Here is a 21,656-nt window from a genome sequence, read left to right as displayed (position 1 = left end):
CCATATGAGAAAAATCATGAAATACTTCTAGTGCTCAGCTGGTTTACCTATAAAACAGAAGTTTATTAGAACTAAGACACCCCTGCGGTTAGGCTTAAAACAGCCTAGGAACCCCGTAAGTATGTAGCTAAAGTCCCAAACACAAGCACTCATTCATTTTGCGACGGAGGGTCTAATCTTAAGATTCTTAAAGGGGTTTATGACTCAAAAAGAGTACACACCACGACAAAGGCGTCATGTGACCTCCTGCAGCTCTAAATGGGAATGACTGAGGATTGAAGGTAAACGTTGCCCTTGTCTCGGGCAGACAATAGGCAGCACACCCTCAGGAAAGCACAATCACACTAGTGCCTACTGAGCCCATCGGGTGCTGTAGATCCCCGGCCATCCAAGGTGAGCTTAGCTTATGTTATGCTTCACTAGGTGCTACCTTTTACAGATGTGAACATAAATCAAGTAAGAAGCGTACCACTTGATTTCTCTGTAATATGAGGATATGAAAGGTCATGGTATGAAAAAATAGACAAGGTATGAAAATTGGTAGAAAGGGAATGAAAAATTCATTTTAGTGCAAAAGTTTTCTAAGCCATGCAGTTTCTTCATGATACGCATTTTTATGAACTTTCAAGAGACCCTTCATGTAACAAATATTCTTTGCCCTTGAATGTCCCATAAATGCTATATAAGGGATGTGAGCCCTAAACGTCATTCCTGATTTCTGACTTGTGTCTGCCTAGAACAGAACACTGTAGGGATTTGGGAAAAGGGGGATGGTGATGGATAGACAGACATGCAGACAGACACAGACTTAGAAAGACAAACAGGGCCCGGCACGATAGTGTAGTGGTTAAAGTTCTCGCCTTGAATGCACCAGGATCCCATATGGGCGCCGGTTCTAACCCCAGTGGCCCCACTTCCCATCCAGCTCCCTGCCTGTGGCCTGGGAAAGCAGTCAAGGACGGCCCAAAGCTTTGAGACCCTGCAGCCGCATGGGAAACCCAGAAAAAGACTCCTGGCTCCTGGCTTCGGATTGGCTCAGCTCCAGCCATTGCGGTCATTTGGGGAGTGAATCATCAGATGGAAGGTCTTCCTCTTTGTCTCTCCTCCTCTCTGTATATCTGCCTTTCCAATAAAAATAAATTAATATTAAAAAAAAGACAGACATACAATTCTATGTGAGGAACAAGCTAGTAAAAAGTAAATACAAAGCGACTTTCAGTTCACTGCACAGTATACATAATCAAGCCACCACCGATGAAAAGGTAAGAAGTTTACTTTAATGAACTCAGAGAAGAATGATTTTACAAAATGATTTCCAACCAACCATGTTAATAGCTCATATTCGGGAAGGGATCATAGGAAATTATGGACTTATTAAAAATGTAAAAGCATATTACCTGAATGAGGAAAGAGTTCCCAGCAAAAGTACATTGTTACATTATGAATCCCAAAAGCCCTCATTAAGTCAATAAAATGCTACACTGGATAATTACTGTAAGTTATCTATATACTACTGTTTATGAATATATGTGAATATATAAGTATCAATGAACTATATATTTTTGTGATTTTTGTTTAATTACTTCCAATTACAGCTTCAAACAAAAGCAGATTTCTTCTTATTACATTAGGCCCATAATCAATTAAAGTTTCTAATAACTGTTACTGGAAGGCCTTAGAATTAAGAATCCATATCAAATTTTGTCCTACTCCATAAATGCAAAAATCAGAATACCATGGTCATCAAAAAAAATCTCAAAATGCATCCATCCCACGTCTTTCTCAGACCATTACTCAAAGCCTGGGTGAGTCAGGTTTATTCCTAAACTCAATGCTTCTTTAAAAGTTTTTAGACTGTTTTACTACCACCAAAAGGAACAGTAGCATTCACTACGGATTCTGAAATGTATGGTAAGCCTCTGACATTTATCCTCATAAATCATGAAATTTTGGTTACTTTGCTTTGAGAGTTTGTGTTTGCTTATTATCTTGAAAGCAAACCATGCTCATGGAAAACATCCAAGAGTAACCGAGGTACTCCAAAAAACAGAACTGAAAAGTAAGTGTAAAAAAAAAAGGAAAGAAAAGTTCGTGGGACCATCATTGTAGCGTTAACAGGTAAAACTTCAGCCCCCAGGTTCCTACATCCCACATGGGCACTGGTTTGTGGCCCAGCTGCTCCAGTTTCAATCCAAATCTATCCTAAGAACCTGCAAAAGCAGCAGAAGTGCTTTTGGGCTCCAGTACTTGGGCAAGTGCTTGGGCCCCAGTATCCACAAGGGAGTCCTAGCAGAAGTTTCTCACTCCTGGCTCTGGACCAGCCATTGCAGCCATTTGGGGAGTGAACCAGCAGATGGAACATCTCTCAATCTCTCAATCTCTCTCTCTCTCTCCGCCCCACCCTCCCTCTTCCCTCTCTTCTCTGTCTCTCCATAATTATGTCTTTCAAACAAAAATAATAAATCTTTTCTCAAAAAAAGTGTTTCTGTGTAGAATGTTTGAGCGCAGGTCTTGGGCTTGGCAAGTGGAGCACTTGTCCGCATCACACATTTGAAGGCCTGGGTTCTAGCCTGGGTTCTAGCCTGGGTTCTAGCCCGTGCTCTGCTCCTGATTCCAGCTTCCTGGCAACGTGCACCCTGGGAGGGAGCAAGCCTCAGTCAGGTCCTGACCACACACATGGGAGACCTGAATTGAGTTCCTTCAGCCTAGATCAGCCCCAGTTACTGTGAACCTGTGTAATACACCAGAAATAATAAAACATTTTGAACTTTATGCATAGTTTGTTCACAATATACACTTTGCAGGAACTTTTGAAAGACACTGGTCTAGACAAGTATAAGGCAAAATATGCTCCATTGACGTCACCTAGAATGTCTACTGGACAGCAGTTCATGCATAATTTTTCAGAGCTTTTCTGAAGCACCAGCCATAAGCCTATCTATATAATGACATGATAATGCTGCATTATCCAATCCCTGTCCCCCTGAGCCAACAGAAGCACCACAGCCATCCAGCATAAGAAAGGGTGCCACAGGCACAGTATGGTAGCCTAGTGGATAAAGTTCTTGCCTTGCACATGACAGGATCCCATACAGGTGCTGGTTCTGGTCCCGGCGGCCCTGCTTCCCATCCAGCTCCCTGACTGTGGCCTGGGAGGGCAGGAAAGGACAGTCCAAAGCCTTGGGACCCTGCACCTGCGTGTGGGAGACCTGGAGGACATTCCAGGTTCCTGGCTTCAGATTGGCTCAGCTCCAGCCGTTACAGCTGCTCAGGGAGTGAGTGAATCATCGCATGGAAGATCATACTCTCTGTCTCTCCTCCTCTCTGTGTATCTGCCTTTCCAATAAAAATAAAATAAATCTTTAAAAAAAAAGAGAGAAAAAAGGGTGCCTGTCACTGATGTGGCAGCTGTGTGTGATCTTGCAACTAAGTCTCAGTGAGAGACAAATGAACTGTTGTGTTGAGCTTTGGAGAAAGCCGCACAATGGCACCTGTCAAACAAGGTTGATGTTGGACCTTTCTATCTTTCCTTACTCTTACTCACTGATGTCAGGGCCCAACTTTTAATGTGGACATCCTGGACCACAAAGCAACCCAGAAAAACGAAAACGGAAACTGTTAGCCAGGATTATAAAACAGTAATCTGTTATCCACAGCCTAACATCATTCCATGCAGATATGGGCAATTTAATTTTTCAGGGCATACTGAGTTATGAATGAAATATTTTAACAGGGTATCTTTCTGCTCTGCAATATAACTTTCATTTTTAACTAGTGATGGACCTGCATCACTTTTCCTTTTCAAAGCTACCGTGAGAGACATTGAAGTTCTTCGCAGAACCCTTCTATAAGAGAACACACTGCTTTGTGGTATATTTCCAAGATCCATATAACACTATTTGTAAAGATGAGTTCTTAGATCAAAACTTCTATTTCTGATAGAAAACGTTCTGTTACAACCTTCCTGAAAGGTTGTAACAGTTAATACATCCACCAACACACATACCATCTTCAACAACTAGGAATTATTTAATTTTTTTAAAGGTTTGTTTTGTTTGAAAGAAAGAGTTGCAGAGACAGCGAGAGAGATTATCCATCTGCTGGTTCACTCCCCAAATGGACACAACGGCCAGGGCTGGGTCAGACAGAAGCAAGGAGCTTCTTCCTGGGTCTTCCACATGGCTGCAGGGGCCCAAGCACTTGGGACATCTTCCACACTTTTCCCCCAGACACATGAGTGGGGAGCTGGGTCAGAAATGGAGCAGCCAGGACTCCAACCAATGCCCCTATGGGATACCAGCATCACAGGCTGTGGTCGCTGCACCATAGCATCAGTTGCTAAACATTTTAATCTATGTCACTCTTACAGAGCATCACAACTGATCTCTTTTTAAATTCTGTGTTTTCCTTGTGATACTTCACACAAAAAATATCCATATCTAAATGACCTGAATGTCAATGTATAATTGAGATTGCTTCAACAGCAAAATGAAAGGAAGCATCATGGAGCAAGGAACTAAACACATGATACCATTTCTTTCAGTGAAGGCCAAGGAAAAGTTCTGAGAGATACTCAAGTGTACGCCACACAGAAGCTCAGGTGAGCAAACAGGTGCGAGTTGAGGCAGCCAAGGCGTGTGGTGGCGCAGAAGCACCTGAGTCACGGCACCCCTGCCACCTCCTCCTCCGCAGCAATGACAAAGCTTCAGCAAAGAGTCACCCACTGCAGTGTTATCCACAGCGAGCATCTTAAATAACACACAGGCAAAACACGCCACTGGGGGCTGGCTTCACGATGTGCCAAGAGAAAAGGAAGCAGTGGGTAGACAAGCTGAAAAGAGGTTAGCAGAGGGATTAGCAACTGTTAACACTAACGCTGCATAAGGGAACACAAAGTCCTCACCCAGGCAGACTGCAAGTACCATGTGTTCTTTTATGTTCCTTAAAAAATGCCTCCAATAAAGTTTACAAAGTTAACATTCATTGAAAGCACTTTGGGAATGGCAAAGCAAAGGAGCTATAAAACTCTGCCCATCAATAAAAATAAAACACTGACACTATTTCTCAAAATCCAGAATTCTGAAAACAAAGAAAAGTTTGGAAAATCCCCAAAAGTGCTGATTTAAGAATAGTGGATGAACCTACCAAGAACAGCCAGTGTTGTGATGTCTTCTGGTCCCTACACCCCTACACCCCCTCAAGGCTGTAAGCAACCATGCAAACTCGCAGCTTCACAACTGTTGTAGTCTCACAGCACCAGCAGCCGGGCAGACACTGTAGGCAACCAGAGGCCCAAAGCTCCAGAAAAGCACCATAGAACAGCATAATCAGCAGAATAAAAGTCACCACTGCCACTTGCTTCATGCTTCACGAGTATGCTGCACTCTCAGATCCCATCCTTAAATAACCCGACTCAGCTAACAAGCCTAAGAGCCCCCCCGCCATACAGGGCACTGAAGGGACACAGCAAGTGACAACAGCCCAACAGCTAATTCTGCAGGTCCTCAATGGAATATTACCAGTTGGGTCTCGTTTGGGGCTAACTGAAATGCTTAACAGGAAATTCAAGGGACAGAAGATGTCCACAGGGCGTTTTGACCTGCTCTTAGATATTGCTGGGATTCTACAGGGTCAAGTGCATAGGAGCTAAGAGTGTATTCAATAACAATGGATCTCCCACATTCAGCTAACTTAGACGCTGCTCAAGCAAGAAGCGAATGCTAGGGTAGAGTTTCAAGAGGTCTATGAAAGCACTCACAGTCTGTCCCCAAAGCCCGCACAGACTATCAGCCAGGGCTGCAGCTTACTCGCTCACAGAACGTAAGGAAATCCTGTCGAAGCACTGGCTGGTCACTGAGATAGTTAATAACCACATTATGCCAAGGAATATAAACCTCATAGAAACAGTTCAAGAAACTCACTGAACAAAAGGCACAATAACACCCTAGGGAGTATCTGGAATGAGGAGCTGTCCCTCTATTTGAAACGTCCAACTTGTAACCAAAAAATTACAGGATAAGCAAAACATAGCCCATACCAAAGGATGGGAGCAGGAAGCAATCAACAGTAAGTGTTCCTGATAAAGCTCAGATAGTGGATTTAATAAACAAGAAATGTAAATCAGCGTACATGGATATGTTCCAAGAATTAAAGGAATCATGGCTAAAGAAGCAAAGCATAAGCACAAAGTCTCATGAAGCAGAGAACACTATTAAAGAAACAGTAGTTCCAAAAAGGAAACAGAACTGCTGAGGTTGAAAACAAACAAACAAAAAAATCAATACGAGAGTAAACACACAGATGAACACAGAAAGATATATCAACTGTGATGATTCACTCCAAAGAGAAGAAAAGACTTTAAGAGAATTTTAAGAGCCTGAGACCCAGGGCGCACCATCAAGTATCCCAAGGCATGTATTACAGACATATGAATTATAGCCTATCAATTATAGAATTACACTTGCTGAGAGGAAAAGAAGACAGAGAGGGGGCCAGCACTGTGGCATGCGGGGCCGGGAGGGCAGTAAGCTGTTGCCTGTGATGCCAGCTTGCCATATGGGCACTGGTTTGAGAATCAGCTACTCCACTTCCAATCCATCTCCCTGCTAATGCATTGGCAAAGGTAGCAGAGATTGACCTAAGTAATGAGCAAAACTCGTCAGATTAAAATATACATATAGATCTACACATCCACTAGGCATAATGAATCCCTAGGACAAGAAACTCAGAGACCGACACCTGGATATATCATAGCAAAACTGCTAAAAGCCAAAGTTAAAGAATCTTGAAGCAGGGCCCAGTCCGGCAGCCCAGTGGCTGAAGTCCTCGCCTTGCATGTGCCAGGATCCCATTTGGGCACCAGTTCACAACCTGGCTGCTCCACTTCCCTTCCAGCTCCCTGCTTGTGGCCTGGGAAAGCAGTGGAAGACGGCCCAAAGCCTTGGGACCCTGTACCCACATGGCAGACAAGCAAGAAGCCACTGGTTCCTAGGTGGTTACTGCGGCCACTTGGGGAGTGCAACAATGAATGGAAGATCCTTCTCTCTGTCTCTCTTCCTTCTGTAATTGTGACTTTCCAATAAAAAATAATAAATTAATTTTTAAAAATCTTGAAGCAGCAAAGGAAATATGACTCAGCACATACAGGAGGTGTTCAATTTTAAAAAACTGATAATGAACTTAAAATGCACAAACATATGACAAGAGAAGCACAAAAGACCAGGGCAGTGGATGTATGTGGGAATAAGGATTCTGTATACCACTAAAATTACTCTGTTATTAATCCATACTGGATTTCACAAAATCACTGTGTATTACAACCTGCAAAGCAAGCATTAAGAAAGTTCCAGGGGGAAAAACCATAAAAGATAGCATGAAGAAATTAAAATTGTAACCTAGAAAGTATGTATTTAATAAAGAGGAAGGCAGTAATGGGGAGATGAAGAACAACAGCAATCACGGGGCAAGTAGAAAGCAAATAATAAGATAACAGGTATATCGCCCATCTTTCAATAATCAAATCAACTGTGAGTAGAATAAGCACTCTAGTTAAAAGGCAGGAATTAGGAGAATGGATAAATCACATCACATAACTCTACACACTCTCTCTCCAAGAGCTTAAACACACATATAAACTGAAACTAAAAAGATGCAAGATTAAATATAAAGTAAAAAGGTCCCAATAGGAAAAGCTATAGTAACAAAGCAGACTTTAATTACTATAGAGACAAAGAAGGACTTTCACAATGCTGTAAGTGCCAATGTGGAATTGTTAACACTAGAAGCATATCTGTACCTGAGAAGAGAACTCCAAAACACATGAGGGCGAACTATCAGAACACAGGAGAGGCATGGATTTTTTCATCAACATTAGAGACAGAATAAGGCAGAAACGAAAAAGAAAATCTTAACATCATTTTCAGCCAAGTAGATTCAATATACATCTACATAGCATAACTTCCCAAAAAAGCAAAATGTAAGTATACATTTCTCTCTACATGAACCATTCTTCAAAGCAGACCTGCGAGGCAGGCATGGTGGTGTCGTGAGCCAAAATGCACATCCACAACCCACATCCTAGTGATCGCTTCAAATCCGCACTGCTCCACTTCTGATTCAGGTTCCTGCTACTGCACTGGGAAAGGTGGCAGATCATCACCCACTGGGTCCCTATCAATCATGTGGGAGAACCAGCAGATCCCGGCTTGCAGCTTTGGACTAGCCCACAACTGGCCATTATGAGAACCTGGGGAATGAATAAGCTTAGATAAAAAAGACCTCTCTCTCTCTCTCTCTCTCTCTCGCTCTCGCTCTCGCTCTTGTCCCACTTTCTAGCTCCCTTTTCCCCCATCACCACTCTGTCACTCTATCTTTCTAGAAAATGAAATGAACAAGTAAATATATTTTCAAAAATCAACTTTAAATTAACCATATTAAGTCTCAAAGTAAGCCTCAATATTAATTTAAAAGAACCAAAACCATACGAGTATGCTTTGTGACCATAATGGAATTAGAAATCAATTAGAAATGTCAGAAACCCACACATAATACAGAAACAAAACGAATAATACAAAATGACCAATGCACCAAAAAGAAATCCATGACTCACTAGAAAATACTTAAAGAAAATGAAAAATAAAAACAAACCAAGCATATCGAATTCAGGAAGAGCACTGCGAAGAGGGAAATTTGTACCTATAATCTCTAATGAACTTCAAAAAGATCATGGGGGAAAAAAATCACCTAACCTTTTTTTTATTTTTAAGATTTACTTCTTTTACTTGAAAGTCAGAGTTGCAGGGCCTGGCAGCGTGGCCTAGTGGCTAAAGTCCTTGCCTTGAAACGCGCTGCTGGGATCCCATATGAGCGCTGGTTCTAATCCCGGCAGCTCCACTTCCCATCCAGCTCCCTGCTTGTGGCCTGGGAAAGCAGTCAAGAACAACCCAAAGCCTTGGGACCCTGCACCCACATGGGAGATCTGGAGGAAGTTCCTGGCTCCTGGCTTTGGATCGGCACAGCATCGGCCATTGCGGCTCACTTGGGGAGTGAATCATCGGACGGAAGATCGTCCTCTCTATCTCTCCTCCTCTCTGTATATCTAACTTTGTAATAAAAAAAATAAATAAATCTTTAAAAAAAAAAAAAAGAAAGAAAGTCGGAGTTACAGAGACAGAGAGAGGGATGGAGGGATGGACTGAAAGAGAGCTCTCCCATCTGTGGTTCACTCCCCCAAATGGCTGCAGCGGCCAGAATGGAGCTTATCCAAACCCAGAAATCAGGATTTCCATTGGGGTCTCCAAAACAGGTGCAGGGTTCAAGATTTTGGACCATCCTCCACTGCTTTCCCAGGACACAAGCAGGGAGTTGGATCAGAACTGCAGCAGCCACAGGACTCAAACAAGGATCCATGTGGGACATTAGGGCCGCAGGCTGAGGGTTAGCTTGCTATGCCACCACACCTTTTAATTACATTTTTGTTGAACTTTTCAAAACCCTCTCAATTAAAAAAAAAAAAAAAAAAAAAAAAAGAAGCAATTCAAACTGGCAACCTGACTTTCCACCTTAGGAATCTAGATAAACGAGAGTAACCCAAACCCAAGGCAAACAGCATGAAAGAAAGAATAAGCAGGAATAAATGAAATAGAGAACAGAAAACAATAAAGAAAATTGCCCAAGAAAAAAGCTGCTTCTCTGAAACTATGAACAAAATTTACAAACCTCTGACTAAACTGTAAAGCAAAGCAAAAACATTCAATTTATTAAAACCTGAATGAAAGCATTACTATCACTAGGGACCTCACACAAATCAAGAAGAATCACAGTTGAATCCCATGAGCAATTAAACATTCCGAACTAAATTAATGGAACAAATTCCTAAAGAAAAACAAATTACTGAAACTGATTCCCCCCACCTATATATATATATATAAACATCTGAAGAGACTAAGTCATCAAAAACCTTCCCACAAAGATAAACCCAGGCCCAAAAGTCTAGTCAGTGGTAAATTCTGTCCAAGAGATTAGAGGATAAAAGTTTTTGTAGCTATTTTTGCTTTTCTCCCAAGGTCAAGAACAAGAGAGGGATGGCCACTCTCTTCACATTTATTCAAGACTCAAGCCAAGAAATGTAGATAATAACCTCTAGTCTGGGAAGAAAGAACCCAAACTGTTACCACAAAACATGATCCTGTATAAGAAAATCCTATGGAATTCATCAAAAAAGCAAAATAAATGAATTAAGAAGCTCGGCAAAGCCATAGAAGACAGGATCGACACACAGACGCCAATCATTTCTATAACCTAGCCAGGAAAATTAAAGAATAGTCATTTACAATGGACTGAAAAAGAAAAAGAATTCTAGAGTACAAGATTCCTCCAATGAAAACCAAGAGTCACAGGGGGAAGAAACTAAAAAAAGTCTGAAGAAATAGGATGACGCCCCCTTGCCCTTGCAACAGAAGACGTAAGACTACTATGACAGCAACACTCTGCAAACTGACCTGCGGAACCAATACTGCCCCTCTCAGAACCCCCTCTGACCATGTTTAGGAAAATAAACAAGCTGAGCTGAAAATCAGAGCACCTAAGAAAGTTTGAAGGAAAGTGACTTTAAAAGCACAGATAACAGTCAGTTGTGTTTCTTATCAACCACTTGGCCAACCCTCAAAAAATAATCAGGGCAGAATCTCCCTCCCTCCAGAGCATTTTAGGCAGCCAGGTATGCTCAGAGCATAAGCACATACTGGTCCTGCTCCCTGCATTTGTACCAGCTGTCACGGCGCAGTGCTCTTGTGAGTGCCATGAAGCCCACAGTTTGGGAAACACCTGTCCTAGCTCATCTTCCCTAGAACTCTAGCTAGCACCACTGACCCTTGGAATCAGGTAGCTTGTTCCTGTGCAGCAGAGAATCAGTTAAGACATAACTGTAGTTCAGCCTCAGCAGGTAAGTAAATAAGCAATGTAGAGAGCTGAGAGTTGACCATAAAACCATCAATAATTTCATACACCCATTAAAAAACAAATTTCATTTATGTTTCTAAAATCATGTGGGCAAAGATGGCATTCATTCAACTTCAGGGCATGTCTATACATACCAAGCCTCATGCAAGATGCTGTTAACCAGATCTACTATGAAGGGCGGAGGTCTGCTCCACCAGTTAAGACTGCTTGGGATATCCTTAGGCCACACCAGAGTGCCTGAGTTTGAGTCCTGGCTCTGCTTTCAGTTCCAGCTTCCTGCTAATGCACACCCTAGGAAGCAGGTGATGGCCCAGCAACGTGGGTTCCTGACACCCATGTCAGAGGCCCAGTTTTAACCTCCGAGTTTCTGGAAGAGAACCAGCAGATGGAAGATTCTCTCCCCATCACCTCTTGTGCTCGTGAGTGTGTGTGTGTGTGAGGTGTGTGAGTGTAAAAACGGTGGCCAGAAATCATCATAGTAACTGTAGCTACGGGATTAGAACTGTGGGCACAGAAAGCTCCATACAGAATGTATCTCAAATCCTTGCGACTGGAATATAGATTTAATAGGGTTAAAAAAAATGCACAACAGCTGCATCCTCTCAGCCCCCACTCAGGCAAAAAGTAGGACAAACCCAGGGACCAGGCTTTGATTCTTAGAACTGAGAAATTTGCATCTTACAACACCAGGCCCAAGAAACAGAAAAGACCTATGACCACAAAAAAAAAAAAAAAAAAAAAAAAAAACCCAAAGGTAAGGCTTTAGACTACAGAGGAACTTGAGGTCATTAGGTAACAGTGCCTGGGCCTGATTTCTCAACCACCACATCCTTGGCCAACGCAATTCAAATACACGTATGTACATATGTTCTTGGGACGCTGAGTGGTTGGGTAGGTAGGTATGGATGTAAGAGAAAGGCAGAAAGACAAGCAAGGCAGGAAGGCAGTGAGCCAACATTTGTGGATCCATGCAGGCAGCCTGGGAATAAAACCTGCCAGATGAGGAATACCCTCTGGCTTTTAGTCCCTACATCTTCTTCCATTGCAAACACACACATACACACACACACACACACACGTGAGAAATACATCTTGCCTTTAACCATTCATCCTCTTTTTCCATTACACACACACACACACACACACACACGTCTTTCCTGCAGGGAATTCCTCTCTTCTCTAGACTCCTACTAAACTGACCTGATCCTGCCTGGTCTGCTACAAATTATATAAATCCACAAAGACCTGGAAGAAAACCTTACAACTGCTGTCAGTCCCTGATGCGATGTCAACAGTGACAGAAAGCAGACCAAACTCCCAGCACCCCCAGGGAGTCCTGCATCAGCAAGGAAGTGGCTGCCATCAACCGAGCAAGTCGGGCCCTCCTGATCACAACCAGGCCTGGCTTTTCCCTTTACACCACGGCGATGAAGACAAATCCACACAGATGCAAGTCAGGTTCCATAAAATAATCAACTCTGGTTTAAAATGAACAAACCCTCCATTTCAGCATCTGGCTCCAACACTTCAAATCAAGGGGAAGATTTTCCCAAAGGCTGAGAGTTAAGCCACTTACTGACAGCTGGAAGCTTAATTACTGCTTTTCATAAAGCATTAACTCCCACTAGCCAATGACTACACATCCTATTAGCCATGTAAATTAACATGTGTTGAAAAATCACAGAGAAATCAGCCTAAGTTTAAAAGAAATTGGGCAGTGGGATGGAAAAAAAAAAACGCCACTGAGTTCCACCTCTCCTTTCTGTGTTCATTCCACTGGAATTTCAAACAAACAAGTCTTTGTCAAGGATGCTCGGCCACCATGAAACCATCCGATTCCCAGAGCCTAGGGATACTCTGAGTGCTTGTTCAAAGCACTGCAACCTGCCAGCACCTTCCAAGCCTTCTGGGAAGGGTCACCAACATCCAGAAATCTTCAGGAGTTGATCCCATTCACTCAATCCAATCCTTGCCAAGCGAACACTGATTTGAGCACAGAATGCTAACTTCACAAAGGAGGCCTCATAGCAGCTTACTTGTCCAGTATAGTCTACTTACCACCACCTTTGTTGCAAACATGTACTTGTCCCGAAGTTGAAAATCTCTCACTTCTTCCAGGATCACTTCCTGGTTTTCCAGAGACTGGAAGAAGTCTGTACTTCGGAAAACTGTGGAGTAGCCAGAAGGTTCATGCCGTTCAACGTAGATGGTATTTGGCTTGTCATATGGATCAATTCCCCTAAGAGAAGAAATAAGTGGGTGCCATCACTTCCATATTTAATCAGCGGAGGCATGGGAGATTCACCTCGCATTTAACTAGAGTTTAGGGCCCTTATCGTGTGATCCGTAAGCGATGCTCTTGATACCTACAACAGCTCTTCCTGTCCCTTGGCTGAGTACAGAGGGAGAGGAATAGCCATTTGTAAGGTATATTTGTGTTGCTGCTGTTGTTATCAAAGAATTCAGCTCAAGGCAAGCTGTGGCTCTGCTTGCAAAGGAGGAAACTATAAAATTTACAAAATGGAGAGTTTCCAAATAAATAAGAAATGGAGAATTTGAGCCTGTCAGGTCTCTCAAGGCTTTCAGCAATGCCTCTTGGAGAAATGAGAAAACCAGCACTGGAGGAGACCACATTCTGGACCACTAAGCCTCAGCTGTCTTGCAGATCCTACCCTGTTTGTCCCTCACACTGAACACACAGCCTGCACAAAGATGCACTAGCCAGTGAAGCACTCTGTCTGATCTCCCATCTACAACCTGCTCTACAGTCCAGCTCACAGCCTCCTCTCCCAAAAAGTCCTCCTTTAATGCTTTCCTCTCTTCTCCAGATCCTAACAATAAGTCTCTGCAGTACTCCATGTCAATAAATTTTAACTCTGAATAGAGGCACAAAACCACTTCAGTGAATTACATGGCTTTGCACAGGAATGCTTCTTGTATACTGCATCATCTTGCCCATCCTTATGGGCATTTGTCTGAGCTTCCCTATCACAGTACAGGGTGGGGAATGGGGAGAGGTGAGAGGATAGGAGGAAGGTATCACTATGCTCCTAAATCTGTATGATGAAATACATGAACTATGCTTGCCTTATATAAGTAATTTTTTAAAAAATCAACTCACATTGCTTTTTATCCTACAGGGTTCCTAGTTACAGGGATACTTGTTGCACTTGATCCAAGAACTCTAACTGCAGAAGTTGTACCCAACTAGAAAACACTAGAATGGCTAGGCCAAACTCTTGGAGAAAGAGCTCACAGCTAGTGTTGCCCACAGTGGGCCCCACACAGCAGCCACAGGAATGACTCATCCAGCCCAGATTTCCCAACAGGCACAAGAACTCACAGGAACAGTCTCGCTGCCCAAGGCCAGGAAGATCATTCAACAAATGGGAACATTAATTGGAGGTCAAGAAGAAACACTTCTAGTGGGATGCAAAGGATGACTCAGGGGAAGACAAAAGGTGTCATGCAATTGCCTTTACACAGTCCCATTGGCAGGGCGGCTTTCTGAATATACATCACCAGCTCTTTCAAAGATGAGAGTGTCCAGAATTTACTCAGGCAAAAGATTTTAAAGAGAGAGAGAGAGAAGGAAGGAAGGAGAAAGATAAAGAAAGAGTCTCTTGACAATGAGGAGGACTTGACTTTTGCCCAACAGTCTGATGGCTTAGTGGGAAGCAGGCAAAGCAATGACCATGGCCCCAGTGTGGGAGTAAACTGGTCTTCAGTGTCAGAAGCACAGTGTGCCCATGTGGGAGGTTGGTGGCATGTTCTCTTGTTCTCCACAATTAGAAGTACTGATTAAAGTACTTCCTCCAGCTTAGAGGATATGCAAATTAAAATGAAGCTGTTTGGTATCTTTGCAAAAGCAATGAGGAAGAAATCTTTATTGAGATATTTTGAGACCAAGCTCACCTCTCTTCTTTCTTCCTCACCCCAGGGAGCAGCAACACCAACATCTACAGATAGCAACAACTGTGACTTTGATCCCAGATCTCTTCCGTCATCCACATTTGGGTCTCCCATTTCTGCAAGCTGTTCCACCTACAGACACTTATACTTGGTAATCACTTAGCCTTCTGAGATCTTACCTACTCTTTGCCTCTCTTAGGAGTTCCAACCCTTGCGCTGTCTCTAAGCCCAGGCATCAGCTCTTGCCAGTCCTCTCTGGTCCACATTCAGCTCCAAGGAGAAGCGCCACAGGGTTTTCTGTGTCCCTTGCCCCATAGGTTTTATCTTCTGTGTCCTGTCTTATCAGTCTCCATCTCTGGACAACATAAAATGACTGACTTTCCTCATTCTTGCTTCTCAGACTGCCAAGAATTGTTAGAAAAATGCATGCTATTTTTCTCTGAGTAACTAGATTCTATCCTCATTTATTATGGACAATCCCACAGGAAAATCCCCCAAATAGCCTGAAACCCTAGCACCAGAAACATAACCATCTAAAATAAGACATGTTAGTCACTTCCCTAAGATTTCTGCAAAGAGGCAGAAGGTATAATATACAAATTCCTAAACTTGAAGTTTCTTTATTTAGTAGTCCCTGCTGGTTTATCCTGTTAATATACAGTTGCTCAAATACATGAACAATTTTTCCCTCTACAATTCAAATAAAGTAAAAGAAAGCTACAGAAGCATTCCTTGGGTAAAAGTTATCCTTAGATAACTTTTAGAGGAGCTGACATTGTGGCATAACGGAAAAGCCACTACTTTAGATGCCAGCATCCCATATGGGTGTTGTTTTCTGTCCTGGATGTTTAACTTCCTATCCAACTCCCTGTTAATGGCTTGTTAAGACTAGCACAAGATGGTCTAAGTCCTGGTGCTCCTGACAACCACACTGAAAATGTAGAAGAAGCTCCTGGCTTGGGCCTGGCCTAGCCCTAGATGTTGAAGCCATCGGGTAGTGAACCAGTGGAGGAGATCTCTCTCTCTCTCTCTCTCTCGCTCTCTCTCTCTCTCTATCTCTCTGTAACTCTTTCAAATAAACAAATGTTTTTAAAAAGTTATCCTCATATGGCACTGTGGTTTTGATTTTGCAAAGATCCCATAACCACTGCCCAATGATAAGAATAATAAAGATCAGATGGCAGGCATTGTGGTACAGTGTCCACACTTAGGACACCTGCACCTCATAGTAGTGCCTCATTCAAGCCCCAGTTTCTCATTCTACTTCTAATCCAGCTCCCTGCTTAGGCTCCTGAGAGGCAGCACATGATGGCCCAAGTGCCAAGATTCCTCCGACCCATGTGGGTAACCCAGACCAAGCTCCTGGCTCCTGGTTTTATCCTGGCTTAGTCCCAGCTGTTAAAGGCATTGAAAGGGTGAACTAAAAGATGGAAGATGAATATTCTTCTCTCTCTCCCTTCTTCTCATTTCTCTACTTCCAACTCGTTCATTCTTTCAAGTAACAAAATAAATAAAACTTCCAAGAAGAGATGTTCAAGACATAGGTATTGTACTGCTTGGGATGCCCAAGAGCCTCAACTATTTCACTTCCAATCCTTCTTTCTGCTAATGCATCCTGGGAGACAGCAGATGATAGCTCAAGTGCTTAAGCCCCTGCCACCCACATGGGTGATCCAGATGGAGTTCTGGGCCCTTGGCTTTAGCCCAACTCAGCTCTGGCTATTGCAGCATTTAGGGTGTAAACCTGCCAGTCTATCTATCTTTCTCCCCTCTCTCTACCTTCTGCCTTTGAAGAAGATGAAAATAATTCAGATTAAAGCTACACTGAGACACTATTACTGAAAACACTGACTGCAGAGTGAGAGAGACTACTCTATTGTTCAGTAAAAACTTAGTGATCTCTTCTGAAGTTACAGCTTCACTGGGAGAAACATCAGCATACAGAAATAACTGAAGTTCTTGGGGAAAAGAGGGATTATGAATGAACAGATAACACTTTCCTACTATTGAAAGGAGAGGGATAATTAATAAGCACAACAGTATTAGAATGTGATAAAGTCCTATGCAGAAAAAAGCAGAATAGAATAGATTTGGAATAACAGCGGAACAGTTTGGATTTTAAATAGGATCCTTTGAAATTAAAATCAAAACTATCCTATAGGAGATACCACCTCATACCCATTAAGAAAGTTATTCTTAAAAAGACCACAGGTAACCCAGTCAGAGACAAAGGCTCCCCTGAATGCTGGTGTAATCATTATTGAAAACTATATGGATGTTCCCCAAAAAAGCAGTGAAAAAAGTCCCTGGAATTCAGAAGTGCCCCTTCTGGGCACATATTTAAAGAGAACAAAATCAGCACCCCATAAAGATATCTATACTTAGTGGATGGAAGCTCACATGCATATTGGGGACAAGGTGGCCATCTCCTTCGGGACTGCAGAGTGCCATGTCGGAAGATGGAGCATAGAACAGGTTGGACAACTCTCCTGGCTGAGCTTTGGCAGCAAGTGTCTAGATGAGTGGATAGATACACTGGGTGAACTCTGTCAGCCAACAGACCATGGAAGAATTTTTTCAACCTTGGAGCAATAAAACCAACAGCATCTCAAAACTATCAAAACTACTCAAACAATACCATCGGGGCATTCTCTCTATCAAGGCTTCTAAGATGACAGCAAGTGCACATCCCCCATCACCAGGTACTGAGGCAGTTTGGCAGATGCGAGTGACCCCCTGCCAGCCTCCCAGATTCAGGAGAAAAGGGAAGAAAGATTGAAAGCATTTGTTCCATTCACCTTCCCCTATGCCTCAACCCTCCCTATCCTAATCAATGGTCCTCACGGGTATGCATCCTTGTCAACTATGTAAACAACATCAATTTTTTAAAATTTTTTATTTTTAGAAAGATATGTGCACTCCCACGTATACTGCAGCATTACTCATGATACTAAGAGATGGCTCAGCCTCTGCTGACAAACAAATGGATAAATTACAGTGACTGTATGTCTTCACGTGTTATGTATGTAGATGAAAAAGGAGGAGACCCTGCCACTTGTAACAATGTGGACAAAGCAAAGCACAACACACTGAATGAAATGAGCCAGACTGAGAAACAGGAATAGAAGACATTCTCACTTATACAGGGAATTTGAAAGAAACTCAAGCACACACAGTAAAATACTGGTTAGGGGGATGTGAAAGGTCACAACACAGAGAATAAATAGGTTGAATAAATCCAGAGACGTGATGTACAACACAAGGATTATAACTAGTAGCATTTTTTTTCCATTTTATTTAAAACAGAGAGAGCTGGATCTCCCATCTGTTGGTTCACTCCCCAGTTGCCCATAATAGGCAGAGCTTGGCCAGGCCAAAGCTAAGAGCAAGGAATTCGTGCAACTCTCCCACAGCAGTAACAGGGATTCTTACTACTTGAACCATCACCTGCTGCTTTTGAGGGTGCTCATTAGCAGAAAGCAGGAATTGGAAGCACAGTAGCCAAGAAGCAAATAAGTCACTTTGATACGGGATGAGAACATCTTAAAAAAAAAAAAGACTTATTTTTGAAAGAGTTACAGAGAAAGAGAGAGAGAAAGAGAAAGAGAACTCTTCCACATATGTGGCAGGTACCACATATGTGGCAGGACCATCTTCTGCTGCTTTTCCGAGGTCATCAGCCATGAGCTCGATCAGAAGAACAGCCAGGACATAAACCAGCACCTGTATATTCCACATACATCACAGGTGGTGATCTTATCCATTATACCACAGGGCCAGTCCCAGATATAAGCATCTTACTCATTGTGCCAAGTGCCCAGCTGAGGGGGGAGCATATGTATTCATGATTTTAACAGTAGACTGAAGGGGCCCAGTGCAGAGGCCTAGTGGCTAAATCCACTCCTTGCAACCACCAGGATCTCCTAGGGGCGCTGGTCTGCGTCCTGGCTGCATCACTTCCCATGAAGCTCCTTGCTTGTGACCTGGGAAAGCAGTAAAGGGTGGCTCAAAGCCTGTGCCTATATGGGAGACCCAGAAGTAGCTTCTGGCTCCTAGCTTCAGATCAGGTTGGCTCCAACTGTTGCGGCCACTTGGGGAGTGAATCAGTGAATAGAAAATATATATATATCCTTCTCTCTGTAAAATCTGTCTTTCCAATAAAAATAAATAAATAAATAATCTTTTTAAAAAAATGAGTAGACTGAAGCTATTCTTTACACACACACACACACACACACACACACACAATATTATGCTGTGTACCTTAAACATAAACAACAAAATTCATCTTAAATTTTACTTTTAAAAGGTGTTGTTTGAGTAAACACTGGAATAAGGAGAGGCGGTGACCAACAGGCACACTCATTTACTCAGCAGGTTAAGCCTCCGCTACAGCATTGGCCTCCCATACGGATGTCATTGCTAGGTCCAACTTCAAACCAGCTCCCTGCTAATCAATACTCCTTGGAAGCCAGCAGAAGATGGCCTAAGACTGCAGGTCCCTGCGCCCACATGGGAAACCTGGATGAAGATCCTGGCTCCTGGTTCCTGGCTTCCGCCTGGCTTTTGTGGCCATTTGAGAAGTGAAACAGCACATGGAAGATCTCTTCCTCTTTTTCTCTCTGCCTCACCCTCTCCCTGTCTGAAACTCTACCGTGCAAATGAATAAAGCATAAAACAAATAAACAAAATGAAGCACACCCTGGGTATGAAGCTTCAGGGCAGAGAAAATATCAAGCACAAGGACCTTGGGCCCTGGCACTCAATCTGCGAGGAACAGTAATGCACTAAAGAGTTCCAAGCACAAGAACAACATGATCTATCCTGGTTTCAATAAAATCAACCCAGCCGTGAACTCAGGATTAATTTCAGGAAGAATGAGAGTGAAGGCAGAAACACCAGTCAGAAGACCCGGGAGCAACAATGGTGACTCAGAAATGGCATAAACTGAGAGGCAGAACTGAGTGGGGTTCCTGACAGATTTGGATGTGATAGGAAAACAAACATGGAATCAATGAAGACTGCAAAGTTTTTGGCTCAGGTAACCAGGAACTGAAGTGGTAGAAGAGGATTGGGGCAGTGAGGAATAAGAGTCAATTTGAGAGGCATCGAGTCAGCAACATCCATGTGAAAAGGGCAGATGAACAGGTAGAGAAACCCACTGCCTCGCCATCCCGGTCCTGTCAACCTGCCCCAGGTGCACCTGCACACACACAAAGTCACTCACACAGCTCATTTGCTTCAATCCTGTCACCAGACAAGGTCAAAAGCAATTGTCCTTCTTCAATCGCAGCCTGGTTATTTCACAACCATTCTGAAAAAAAAAAATCTACAATAGCACCCCAACCACCAACACTACCATCAAGACTTTCAGAATTGCTTTCAAAATTCATCTAAATTCTGCAAATTCTGATACCAACTTCCCTCTCCAAACTTCACCCAAACTGCTGTCCAAAAGCAGGGCTCCAGCTCTCCATTCAAGTCCCACAGCAGCCACCCCTCTGCCTCCAGGAGTCCCTCTGCAGGGTTCCTCTCTGCACACTTCCACACAGCTGCTTCCTACCAGTTGCGCTCATCAAGGGCAGCCTCCTCCATGCAGCCCTCTAAGATGTTCCCATTACAAGAAACAGGTCCCTCCTCTGGCTTTTCAAACTGTTATTTCTGTGCCTCTTTCATATTGTTTGTTACATACAAGGAATAACGGTTTCCTCCTTAATCGTAAGCACCTTCATATGTACATCGTAAGTCATTCTTCTTCTTACATCCAAAACAATTCAGGCAGTTTCACATTTAACAAAAATACCAGAAAAAAAAAAACTGTTACAAATGAATAAATGCTTGGATTTTACCTAGAGAAAAATTCCCACTTCTGATGCAATACTCTGAAGATGAAGGTCATTATTAGGAACTCATCCAAGAACTTCAAGATTCCCAGAGCTTCCGTAATGGATGGAAAACTGAAACCCCCGCCACCCAAGATTGGCGTTGTGGCACAGCAAGTTAAGCGGTTGTCTGTGACACCAGCATCCCATATTTGAGCACTGGTTTGAGTCCTGCCTCCTCTTCTGGCTTACACCCCTAGGAAAGCAGAGGAAAGTGGCCCAAGCACCTAGGCTGCTGTCATTCACAGCGGAGACTCAGACGGAGTTCCAAGCTTGCAGCTTCCATCTGGATCAGCCCTGATAACTTTAGCCACTTGGGGAATGAACCAGAAGATGAAAGATCTTTATCTGCCTTTCCCTCTCTGTCACTCTGTCTCTCAAATAAATTTTTTTGGAAGATTTGTTTATTTGAAATGTACAGTGACAATGAGAAAGGAAGAGTTAGACTGAGAAAGTTCTTCCATCTGCTGGTTCATTTCTCAAATGGCTGCAAAAGCCAGGGCTGGGCCCAGGGCAAAACCAGGATCCAGAAGCTTCATCTAGGCCTTCCATGTGGACACAGCATCCCAAATACTTGCACCATCTTCCACTTCTTTTCCGGGCACATTAGCAAGGAACCAGATCGGATGTGGAGCAGCTAAGACAAGAACAGGTGCCCAGAGAGAATGTTCGCGCTACAAGTGATGGCTGAATCAGCAGTACCACAACCCCAGCTCCCAATCAACCTTTTTAAAACCCAAAAAGCAGAGGGCTCATCATTTCTTTCATATACGACCTTCCTTTTTCATTCCCCTGCCACTGATGGCTAACTCTCAGTCTGGAAAATTTTCTATCCTCAGCTAAATGCCTCACATTTCAGGTGAGAATAGATCTGTCCACTATGAAAAGGCTGGAACTGAAGAC

The 21,656-nt window shown here is 43.0% G+C and overlaps 1 protein-coding gene across 2 annotated transcripts in view; it reads right to left on the bottom strand.

Moving 5' to 3' along the window:
- Positions 1-21,656, bottom strand: part of SORL1 (sortilin related receptor 1) — a 169,188-nt gene that overhangs the window by 112,802 nt on the left and 34,730 nt on the right. The window contains exon 6 of one of the 2 annotated variants that reach the window (XM_004584985.4): positions 13,018-13,198. In XM_004584985.4, coding sequence (XP_004585042.2) covers positions 13,018-13,198 — 181 coding nt within the window. Of the gene's footprint in view, positions 1-11,093; positions 11,364-13,017; positions 13,199-21,656 lie in introns of those variants that run through there. The other variant, XM_058664017.1, reaches the window with a different exon arrangement.

Source organism: Ochotona princeps, chromosome 4 (assembly GCF_030435755.1).
Source record: "Ochotona princeps isolate mOchPri1 chromosome 4, mOchPri1.hap1, whole genome shotgun sequence".
NCBI lineage: Eukaryota > Metazoa > Chordata > Mammalia > Lagomorpha > Ochotonidae > Ochotona > Ochotona princeps.
This window is presented reverse-complemented; position numbering and strand designations above follow the sequence as displayed.